At 50.1% G+C, this 11,763-nt stretch overlaps 1 protein-coding gene across 1 annotated transcript in view; it reads left to right on the top strand.

Annotated features, from left to right (window-relative positions):
- The first annotated feature begins 4,843 nt into the window (after nucleotides 1–4,843).
- Nucleotides 4,844–11,763, top strand: part of LOC145340491 (histone acetyltransferase KAT5-like) — a 29,551-nt gene continuing 22,631 nt past the window's right edge. Inside the window, exons 1-2 of the mRNA XM_080184961.1 lie at nucleotides 4,844–5,029; nucleotides 11,161–11,256. Coding sequence (XP_080041087.1) covers nucleotides 4,844–5,029; nucleotides 11,161–11,256 — 282 coding nt within the window. The remainder of the gene's footprint in view (nucleotides 5,030–11,160; nucleotides 11,257–11,763) is intronic.

Raw genomic sequence — 11,763 nt, 5'->3', positions numbered from 1 at the left:
GTTTCTGCGTGGGTTTTCTCCAGGTGCTCTGGTTTCCCGCCACACTCCCAAAAGCTGGTTAGATGGATTGGCCATGGTAAAATGCCCCTTAATGTCCAAAAATGTGCAGGTTAGGTGGATTGGCCATGTTAAATTGCCACTTAGTGTCCAAAGATGTGTAGGTTAGGTGGATTGGCCATGCTAAATTGTCCCTTAGTGTCCAAAGATGTGCAGGTTAGGTGGATTGGCCATGCTAAATTGCTCTTTAGTGTCCAAAGATGTGTAGGTTAGGTGGATTGGCCATGCTAAATTGTCCCTTAGTGTCCAAAGATGTGCAGATTAGATGGATTGGCCACGCTAAATTGTCCCTTAGTGTCAGGGGAATTAGCAGGTTAAATATGTGGAATCATGAGAATAAGGACCAAACGACCCTCCCAACGGAGTGTCGAGGGACTGCCTCCTTGTCAGAGCATGCCCCTTACTTCATTTTTCCCCGTCTGCTATTTCGTAAAAGAACAAGAGAGAGTTTTCTCTCTCTCTCTCTCTCTCTCTCTCCCCCCCCCACCTTTCCCCCATATCCTGTGGCCTATATTTATCGTGGAATCCCTACAGTGCAGAAGGAGGCCATTCGGCCCATCGACCACAACCCCACCCTCCTATTCTCATGATTCCACATATTTAACCTGCTGATTCCCCTGACACTAAAGGGCAATTTAGCATGGCCAATCCATCTAACCTGCACATCTTTGGACACTAAGGGACAATTTTAGCACGGCCAATCCATCTAACCCGCACATCTTTGGACCGTGGGAGGAAACCGGAGCACCCGGAGGAAACCCGCGCCGATACGGGGAGAAAGTGCAGGCGCTGCACAGACCGTGACCCGAGCCGGGAATCGAACCTGGGTGCTTGGCGCTGTGAGGCAGCAGCGCTAACCCACTGTGCCACCATGCCGCCTTCAACCAGTGCCACTAAAACCAGTTGTTAATATAATTGTGGGATCTTGCTGTGCACAAATTGGCTCCGTGTTTCCTACAACAGCGAGTACGCTTTGAAATATGAAGTCATTGTGTGTGAAACGTTTTAGGGTGTCCTGAGGTGGTGAAAGGAGAGATCGGTGGGGGGAGAGAGGGGGGGGATTTATTTTATTCCCTTTGTGGGGCCAGTCCTGTTTAGTTTACCTGTACTGTACCAGTACTGCACTGTGTCCGAGAGACAACTTAACCCATCCAACAGACGCCTGGTGCAGTCAGACTGTGCCGAAATGGTGTTGGACCTCTGTTAACCGGGAGCCGGTTCACGTTTTGCCACCGCACATGACCAGCTGAGATGTTTGAACTTACCAAAATGTGCCAGTAATCTGTGGTGGAAAACTTCCTTTCCAATTTTGATTTGATTTGTTATTGTCACGTGTATTGGGATACAGTGAAAAGTATTGTTTCTTGTGCATTATACAGACAAAGCATACCGTTTATAGAGTACAGAGGGGAGAAGGAAAGGAGAGAGTGCAGAATGTAGTGTTACAGTCATAACTGGGGTGTAGAGAAAGATCAACTTAGTGTGAGGTAGGTCATTCAAAAGTCTGACAGCAGCAGGGAAGAAGCTGTTCTTGAGTCGGTCGGTACGTGACCTCAGACTTTTGTATTTTATCCTGACGGAAGAAGGTGAAAGAGAGAGTGTCCGGGGTGCATGGGGTCCTTAATTATGCTGGCTGCTTTTCCCAAGGCAGCGTGAAGTGTAGACAGAGTCAATGGATGGGAGGCTGGTTTGCGTGATGGATTGGGCTACATTCATGATCCTTTTGTAGTTCCTTGCAGTCTTGGGCAGAGCAGGAGCCCATACCAAGCTGTGATACAACCAGAAAGAATGCTTTCTATGGTGCATCTGTAAAAGTTGGTGAGCGTCGTCATGGACATGCCAAATTTCCTTAGTCTTCTGAGAAAGTAGAGGTGTTGGTGGGGCTTTCTTAACGATAGTGTCAGCATGGGGGGGACCAGGACAGGTTGTTGGTGATCTGGACTCCTAAAAGCACGAAGCTCTCGACCATTTCGACTTCATCTCCACCGATGTAGACAGGGGCATGTTCTCCTCTATGCTTCCTGAAGTCAACAGCAGACATGAGCTTTGCCTGGTGTTCTGGAGCCTGTATTTATCCCTCAACCGGCGTCACCTGAAGTTGAAAAGAAACCGGTATCTGGGATCTTGCTGTGCGCTGACTGGCTGCCACGTTCGCAATGCTGGCTGAACAGGGGCCTTGAAGCTCGGTGAAATGGTGAGGGTGACTGCTTATGCACGAATCTTCCTCCGCAGAGCTCTGTCGTGGAGTTGCTGTTCGTAACTCGATCATAGTGGGCTGGGGAAGGGAGTTGGGGGTGGGGGGGAAAGGCAGAAGTAAAACCTGGATTTCTTCCCCTGAACCTCGCTGGGAAATTGCGTGCCAGCCCTGGATGAGGTTGGCAGATCGATCAGTCCCTGTGCCAACATGTGCCAGAGCGAAGAATGGCATCTGCAGGAGCAGCAACCCTTGTGGCACGTGGCTCTGCTAGGGGCTGGTAGAACCCCTTCCTTGCCTTCAGAGCGAGAGGATTTGAGTATAGGATTGTACAGGACATTGGTGAGGCCACACCTGGAGTAGTGTGTGCAGTTTTGGTGTCCTTATCTGAGAAAGGATGTCCTTGCCACAGGGGGAATGCAGTGAAGATTTACCAGGCTGATTCCAGAGATGGCAGGACTGTCATATGAGGAGAGACTAAGTTGGTTAGAATTATATTCACTGGAGTTTAGAAGAGTGAGGCGGGGGTCTCAGAACTTGGGGTACAGGTTCATAGCTCCTTGAAAGTGGAGTCACAGGTGGACAGAGTGGTGAAGAAGGTATTCAGCATGCTTGGTTTCATTGGTCAGAACATTGAATACAGGAGTTGGGACGTCTTGTTGAAGTTGTACAAGACATTGGTAAGGCCACACTTGGAATGCTGTGTACAGTTCTGGTCACCCTATTATAGAAAGGATATTATTAAACTAGAAAGAGTGCAGAAAGATTTACTAGGATGCTACCGGGACTTGATGGATTGAGTTATGAGAGGCTGGATAGACTGGGACATTTTTCTCTGGAGCGTAGGAGGCTGAGGGGTGATCTTATAGAGATCTATAAAATAATGAGGGGCACAGATCAGCTAGATAGTCAATATCTTTTCCCAAAGGTAGGGGAGTCTAAAACTAGAGGGCATAGGTTTAAGGTGAGAGGGGAGAGATACAAAATTGTCCAGAGGGGTAATTTTTTCACACAGAGGGTGGAGAGTGTCTGGAACGAGCTGCCAGAGGTAGTAGTAGAGGCAGGTACAATGTTTGTCTTTTAAAAAACATTTAGACGGTTACATGGGTAAGATGCGTATAGAGGGATATGGGCCAACTGCGGGCAATTGGTACTAGTTTACTGGTTTTAAAAAAAGTGCGGCATGGACAAGTTGGGCCGAAGGGCCTGTTTCCATGCTGTAAACCTCTGTAACTCTATAAAATTCTAACAGGGTTAGACAGGGTAGATTCAGAAAGAATGTTCCCCATGGTGGGGGGAGTCCAGAACTAGGGGGTCATAGTTTGAGGACAAGGGGCAAACCTTTTAGAACTGAGGCGAGGGGAAATTTCTTCACCCAGAGGGTGGTGAATGTGTGGAATTCACTCCCAGAGAAAGTAGTTGAGGCCAAAATGTTGCGTGATTTCAGGAAGAAATTAGATATCGCTCTTAGGGATCAAGAGAAAGAGGGGGGGGGGATCAGGATATTGGATTGGACGATCAGCCATGATCAAAATGAATGGTGGAACAGGTTTGAAGGGCCGAATGGCCTCCTCCTGCTTCTCATTTCTGTGTAAGCAGTGTGACCCACCAGTTACCCGAGATCTCTCCTGCCTGAATGCATGAGTTTTAATTTCTGGTTCCCAGGGATGAAATGGGAAATTTGAGGTAATCACAATCCCACACTTAACAAAATCTCAATTAACCAAGATTCTTTGAACAGTTTAACATCCCCAAGGCACTTCACAGATGCATAAATCAGACAGGATTTAACACCGAATCTCTGAGAAGATATGAGGGACAGGCGACCAAAAGCTCAGTCAAGAGATTGAGTTGAAGGGGAGACAGAGAGGTGGAGAGATTTAGGGAGGGAATTCCAGAGCTTAGGGCCCCCCCAGGCAGCTGAAGGCACGGCTGCCAATGGCAGAGCGATGGGAATCGGGGGATGTTCAAGAGGCTGGAATTGGAGGAGCGCAGAGATCTCGGAGGGTTGTAGGGACTGGAGGAGGTTACAGACATAGGGAGGGGTGTAGGGGCTAGAAGAGGTTACAGAGATAGGAAGGGGATATAGAGGCTTGAGGAGGTTACAGAGGTAGGGAGGGGTGTAGGGGCTCAAAGAGGTTACAGAGATAGGAAGGGTCAGTGGAGCTGGAGGAGGTTACAGATATAGGGAGAGGCTGTAGTGAGTGGAGGAGGTTATAGGGATAGGGAGGGGTGGAGGAGGTTACAGAGATAGGGAGGGGTGTAGTGGCTGGAGGAGGTTACAGAAATAGGGAGGAATGTAGGGGCTGGAGGAGGTTACAGAGATAGGGAGGGGGTGTAGGGGCTGGAGGAGGTTACAGAGATAGGGAGGGGGTGTAGGGGCTGGAGGGGGTTACAGAGATAGGGAGGGGGTGTAGGGGCTGGAGGAGGTTACAGAGATAGGGAGGGGGTGTAGGGGCTGGAGGAGGTTACAGAGATAGGGAGGGGATTAGGGGCTGGAGGGAGTTACAGAGATAGGGATGAAGTGTGGGGGCTGGAGGAAGTTACAGGGATAGGGAGGAGGCAGTGGAGGGATTTGCAGGGCAGGATGAGATGCACAGTCAGGCTGCCGTCGGTGACTGCCGGGATAACGTCTTGTGTCTCTTTCTCCCTCTCTATGGTACTGTGGAACAGGGCTTGCCCTACTTAACCTCCAGTACTAGTTTACAAAGGGTCCCTGTCGTGAAGATACCAGACAGGACCACCAGCATCGACAACATCACAAAAAATTTGTTATCCGTGAGTTGCCTTTATACTTGTTTGTCCGCTTGCTGGTGATTTGAGTGAGTTGTGATGCAATTTATAACCCCTTTCTCGCCCCCTGCCCCCCCGCTTCCCCCTGCAGTGTTACTCAGTCCCGAGTGACTGCCCAGTACATTGGTGCTGGACCGGGATACTTCAGTGTTGTATGGAGCTACAGAGCAATACAGCACAGGAACAGGCCCTTTGGCCCAACTGCTACATGCTGCCTTCCCAGCTCGTCCCAACTGCCCGTGTTTGGCCCCCCTGTCCCTCAATCCTTTCCCGTCCATGTCCTTATCCTAATGCTTTCCAAATGTTCAGCCAGAAGTCTCACAACACCAGGTTAAAAGTCCAACTGGTTTATTTGGAATCACGAGCTTTCGTGCTCGTGATTCCATCAGGTGAGTGGAGAGGTAGGTTTCACAGACATGGCATATATATAGAGACAGACACAATTGCAAGATAATGGTTGGAATGCAAGTCTTTACAGGTAATCAAATCTCAAAGATACAGGTACCTGCAATGACTCACATTCCAACCATCACCTTGCAATTGTGTCTGTCTATATATGCCGTGTTTGTGAAACCCAACTCTCCACTCACCTGATGAAGGAGCAGTGCTCCGGAAGCTTGTGCTACCAAATGAACCTGTTGGACTTCTTACTGTGCCCACCCCAGTCCAACGCCAGTATCTCCACATCATTTTTAAATGTTCCGCCTCGACCACTTCCTCTGGCAGCTCATTCCACACATCTGCACCACCTTCTGCGTGAAAAAGTTGCCCCTCAGAAGCTTTTTCCCAGGCTGGAAGAGTCAATTACTGGAGAGGGGGCATAGGTTTAAAGGAGAAGGTAGCCAAGAAGGCATACGGCATGCTTGCCTTCATCGGCTGGGATATTGAGCTTAAAAATTGGCAAGTCATGTTGCAGCTTTATAGAACCTTAGTTAGGCGGCACTTGGAATATAGTGTTCAATTCTGGTCACCACACTACCAGAAGGATGTGGAGGCTTTGGAGAGGGTACAGAAAAGATTTACCAGGATGTTGCCCTGGTATGGAGGGCATTAGCTATGAGGAGAGGTTGGAGAAACTTGGTTTGTTCTCACTGGAACGATGGAGGTTGAGGGGAGACCTGATAGAAGTCTACAAGATTATGAGAGGCATGGACAGAGTGGATAGTCAGAAGCTTTTTCCCCAGGGTGGAAGGGGGTATAGGTTTAAGGTGTGAGGGGCAAGGTTTAAAGGAGATGTACGAGGCAGATTTTTTACACAGAGGGTGGTGGGTGCCTGGAACTCGCTGTCGGGCGAGGGAGTGGAAGCGGATACGATAGTGAGTTTTAAGGGGCGTCTGGACAAATCCATGAATAGGATGGGAATAGAGGGATACGGTCCCTGGAAGGGTAGAGGGTTTTAGTTCAGTCGGGGCAGCATGGTCAGTGCAGGAGGGGCCGAAGGGCCTGTTCCTGTGCTGGAATTTTCTTTGTTCTTTGTTCCTTTTAACCTTTTCCCCTCTCACCTTTAACCTATGCCCTCCAGTTTCCTATTCGTCTTCCCTGGGGAAAAAGACTGTGGGTTCATCCTATCCGTGCCCCCCCCATTTTATCCAGCTCAATAAGGCCACCCCCTCATTCTCCTACGCTCCAAGGGATAAAGTCCAACTTGGCCAACCACTCCCTGTAACTCAGTCCTGGTAAAACACTGGCCAAACCTCTCTGCACTGTTTCCAGTTTATCAGGCTCTCTCCATGGCTTCCTGTCCTGCTTTGGCCTACCCTCACTGCCAGCCCCTCACCCACCCCCATCCCCCACCCTCCACCCTCCCCAGGGGCTGCACCTTGGCACCTCGTTCATGCGACCAGCTGACTGTGTGCCTGGGACATCACAGCTGAACTCGGAGCTACACCCCACCTTCCCCCTCCCCACTCTCCCCCTCTCCCCCACCTCCCCACACAACATTCACAGAAGCACACGCGTAAAGGGTGGGGTGGGGGGGGGAAGATGGAGGCACTTTCCAGCCAGATGCTAGTACACAGGAGGTATCCGCACCCACTCACAACTGGCTAGTCTCGCACAAGGTAGAGCAGAGATCAGGGAAGAATAGAGTGTCAGTGGGTGCCCTGTACACAGTTCCTGAGGCCGGCACTCTGGGAGGGGGACAGAGTTGGGGGTGCTGGTGGGCCGGGGGAAGAAACCTGGAGATGGCGGGGAGGGAGATCCAGGCTCAGTCGGGTTAGTTTTTGAGGTTGAACATGTCTGCCACTCAAGGATGCATCAGTCACGCTGGGTTCTTGTGTACAAGCAGATGTGAGATGTCACCCTCGCTCTAAGGTGCTGTGCCAGTCTCCGCCCTTTATTCCACCTTTGCTTGGATGGGTCTTCTGTGTGTCCCTGCCCGCCTGTGTTTATAATGGAAACCCCCTCCCCCCCACCATGTAAATGTGTGGCACTGCTGCAGTGCATCCGTTGGTGGGAGGTTGCTATTACAGCTGGCACCGAGATTGGTGGTGTGGTGGTCAGTGAAGAAAGTTATCTCCGATTGCAACGGGATCTTGATCAATTGGGCCAGTGGGCTGACGAATGGCAGATGGAGTTTAATTCAGATAAATGCAAGGTGATGCATTTTGGTCGACTGAACCAGAGCAGGACTTACTCAGTTAATGGTAGGGCGTTGGGGAGAGTTACAGAACAAAGATATCTAGGGGTACAGGTTCATAGCTCCTTGAAAGTGGAGTCACAGGTGGACAGAGTGGTGAAGAAGGCATTTGGCATGCTTGGTTTCATTGGTCAGAACATTGAATACAGGAGTTGGGACGTCTTGTTGAAGTTGTACAAGACATTGGTAAGGCCACACTTGGAATACTGTGTACAGTTCTGGTCACCCTATTATAGAAAGGTTATTATTAAACTAGAAAGAGTGCAGAAAAGATTTACTAGGATGCTACCGGAACTTGATGGATTGAGTTATAAGGAGAGGCTGGATAGACTGGGACTTTTTTCTCTGGAGCGTAGGAGGCTGAGGGACAATCTTATAGAGATCTATAAAATAATGAGGGGCACAGATCAGCTAGATAGTCAATATCTTTTCCCAAAGGTAGGGGAGTCTAAAACTAGAGATTTAAGGTGAGAGGGGAGAGATACAAAAGTGTCCAGAGGGGAAATTTTTTGACACAGAAGCTGCCAGAGGTAATAGTAAAGGCGGGTATAATTTTGTCTTTTAAAAAGCATTCAGACAGTTACATGGGTAAGATAGGTATAGAGGGATATGGGTGAAATGGGGGCAATTGCGACTAGCTTAAGGGTTTAAAAAAAGGAACAGCATGGCTGGTTTGAGCCGAAGGGCCTGTTTCCATGTCTCTATTGACAGTGTGACCTGTTTACACAGACCCTCACCATTATAAATGAGGACATGGGCCTTTTTTTTGCTTAAAGTTGGCAGGAAATACACACACACACACACACACACACACACACACACGGTGGTTAACATATAGGACGCTGGGTTGGACGAATGGAAATGTTTTTGCTGCTGATTAGAGTTCAGGGTTGCTCCAAGTTCTCTGTGACCTGATCTTGTCTCTCCGGGCTGGAACCATTACCTTCCAGTCTTCTGTGTGTCTTTTGCCCTGGCTGAAATGTTAATTGTAGCTCTGGTTTGAAATAGTTCCCCACCCTCTCCCTGTCCTAACCGGCCTTTCCAACCAGTCATGTGAAGCTGTCAAACTTCTGAACCTCTCCTGCCATTGCTGTTAACGTGAGGTGTAGGGAGCCACACACTCACAGGATGCCAGGGCTACATCTCCAAGTAGGTCTGCTCTCTGAGTCTCTCACTCTTCTCCAGGGTATTCACCTCCTCCTCCTCGAGTCGGTTGCACAGGAACATCAGGAGGCCATTCAGCCCCTCTCCTCAAACCTGTTACACAGAAACATAAGGAGGCCATTCAGCCCCTCTCCAGCCAGTTTCACAGAAACAGGAGAAGGCCATTCAGCCCCATGGGCCTGTTGACTCCCTATCTGTTTCTCAAACCTGCATCCAACCCAAGTTCATCTGTCTCAGTCTCCAAAGTCCCAGTTATTCAGCAAGGCTGTCTTGTGTTTGGTGGGGTCGGGGGGAGTGGGGTTGGTGGTGGTGGTGCAGAGTGCCAGATTTCCAGATTGTCGCACAGTTGTGGAGTTTTGAGTCCAGTGTCTGGCGTTGAGATGTTATCTTGCTGTGCAATGGTCCTTGTAGACAGTGTGTGTAGGTGGTGATGGCAATCGGCTGCGTACAACCAGGTGATGGTTTGGTCATTTTTCCTTCTGTGTTGCTCCTTTCTTCCATTGGGAGTTAACTCCTTCAGACACAGGCCTGCTCCTAGAGACAAAAAGCTAGCCTGGCGTCTTCATTTTACTTGAATCTTTCATGGGGATCTGGGTGCCACTGGGTACTATCCAGCATTTATTGCCCTTCCCTAATTGCCCCTTGAACTAAGAGTCTTGTTCGTTCATTTCAGAGGGGTCAGTTAAGAGTCAGGAGCACGTTGCTATGTGTGTGTGGGGTCACATGTAGGCCAGACTGGGTAAAAGAAGTTAGTGAACTAGGTGGGCTTTTACGAAAATTGACACTGTTACTGAGGTGGCATGGTGGCATAGCGGTTAGCACTGCTGCCTCACAGCGCCAGGGACCCAGGTTCAATTCCTGGCTTGGGTCACTGTCTGTGCAGAATCTGCACGTTCTCCCCGTGTCTGCGTGGGTTTCCTTCAGATGCTCCGGTTTCCTCCCACACTCCGAACGATGTGCGGGTTAGGTGGATTGGCCATGCTAAATTGCCCCTTAGTGTCCAAAGATGTGTAGGTTAGGTGGATTGGCCATGCTAAATTGCACCCTGGTGTCCAAAGATGTGTAGGTTAGGTGGATTGGCCATGCTAAATTGCACCCTGGTGTCCAAAGATGTGTAGGTTAGGTGGATTGGCCATGCTAAATTGCCCCTTAGTGTCCAAAGATGTGCAGGTTAGGTGGATTGGCCATGCTAAATTGCCCCTTAGTGTCCAAAGATGTGCAGGTTGGGTGGATTGGCCATGCTAAATTGCCCCTTAGTGTCCAAAGATGTATAGGTAGGTGGATTGGCCATGCTAATTGCACCTTAGTGTCCAAAGATGTATAGGTAGGTGGATTGGCCATGCTAAATTGACCATACTGTCAGGGGGATTAGCAGGGTAAATTTGTAAGGTTATGGGGATAGGGCCTGGGTGGGATTGTGATCGGTGCAGACCCGATGGGCCGAATGGCTGCACTGGAGGAATTGTATTCCTGAATGAAATGTATAAATTTCATTTAAATTTGCCATGTGGCTGGGGTTTGAATCTGTGTCCTGAGGGCTCGGACTCTGTGGATTAGTAGTCCATGATCACTTGCCTATGGTCTTCCCTTTTCCTCCCATCCCTTTGAAATCCTTATGAATGAAACACAGAAAACGCATCAATTCCAGCACCTGCGATGTAACTCCGGCTTTTCAAACGTGGCCCAAAATAACTTGGGGCCCAGGCTGCATGTTCAAACTTTATTGATTAGTCACAAATAAGGCTTACATTAACACTGCAATGAAGTTACTGTGAAAATCCCCTAGTCACCACACTCCGGTGCCTATTCGGGTACGAACATGATAAATTGCCCCTTAGTGTCCAAAGATGTGCAGGTTACACGGATTGGCCATGCTAAATTGTCCCTTAGTGTCCAAAGATGTGCAGGTTACACGGATTGGCCATGCTAAATTGTCCCTTAGTGTTAGGGAGAGTAGCAGGGTAAATACGTGGAGTTAAGGGGATTGGGTGTGATTGTTGTCAGTACAGGCTCAGTGGGCTGAATGGCCTCCTCCTGCACTGCAGGGATTCTATCACTAGTGGGGATATTCCCCAGCCTCTCGCTGCCTCCCTGGGGTGACACAGCAGGGTGATTCCACTTACTCCCCCCTTCCCCTCCCTGCCCCCAACTCTCCATCTGGATCACTGTAATGTTGAGAGAGCTTTTATCCAGAGACTGCTACCGGCAAGGTGTGGAGGTGATCCACGATCTGGGGAGGGGAGGGTGGGCTTTCTCTCGAGGATCTGACGTACACTCCCTGCTTCACATGAGCAATGTTCTGATTCTCTTGCAGAAGAGGAAATTGGAGGCCGTATCCCTCGCCACCCAGTGCTCGCCAGCCACTCCCGTGGCACCGGCCCCTGAGTTACCCACGCCCGTCTACGCGCAGGTGAGTGTCTGATGAAGCTGCGGCAGTGGTTTTGGGGTGGGAGGTGCTGGCAGGCCAAGGGTTCTGTGCCACTGTTCGTTCCAGACGGTAGCGGGTTTGGAAGGTGCTGTGGAAGGAGCCTTGGTGAGTCGCTGTGGTGCATCTTGTAGAGGGTACACACGGCTGTCACTGTGCGTCGGTGGTGGAGGGAGTGAGTGTTTGTGGTTAGCGTGTCGATCGAGCGGGGCTGCTTTGTCCTGGATGGTGTCGAGCTTCTCGAGTGTTGTTGGAGCCGCACTCATCCAGGCAAGCGGGGAGAATTCCATCACACTCCCTGCTTACGAGTTGGAAAGGGTCAGGGGCTGGGGGACGAGGAGTGATGGGGGATTGTGGGGAGGAGAGGAGGGGGTAGGAGTTGGGGGGAGAGGAGAAGGAGGAGTGGGGGGGAGAGGAGAGGGAGGAGTGGGGGGGAGAGGAGAGGGGGGAGTGGGGGGGAGAGGAGAGGGGGGAGTGGGGGGGGAGAGGAGA

The sequence above is a fragment of the Carcharhinus amblyrhynchos genome, unplaced genomic scaffold, assembly GCF_965287045.1.
Source record: "Carcharhinus amblyrhynchos unplaced genomic scaffold, sCarAmb.v2.hapA chromosome_1068, whole genome shotgun sequence".
In the NCBI taxonomy this organism is placed as follows: Eukaryota; Metazoa; Chordata; class Chondrichthyes; order Carcharhiniformes; family Carcharhinidae; genus Carcharhinus; species Carcharhinus amblyrhynchos.
Note: the sequence above shows the minus strand (reverse complement) of the source record. Positions and strands in the feature narration are given on the sequence as shown.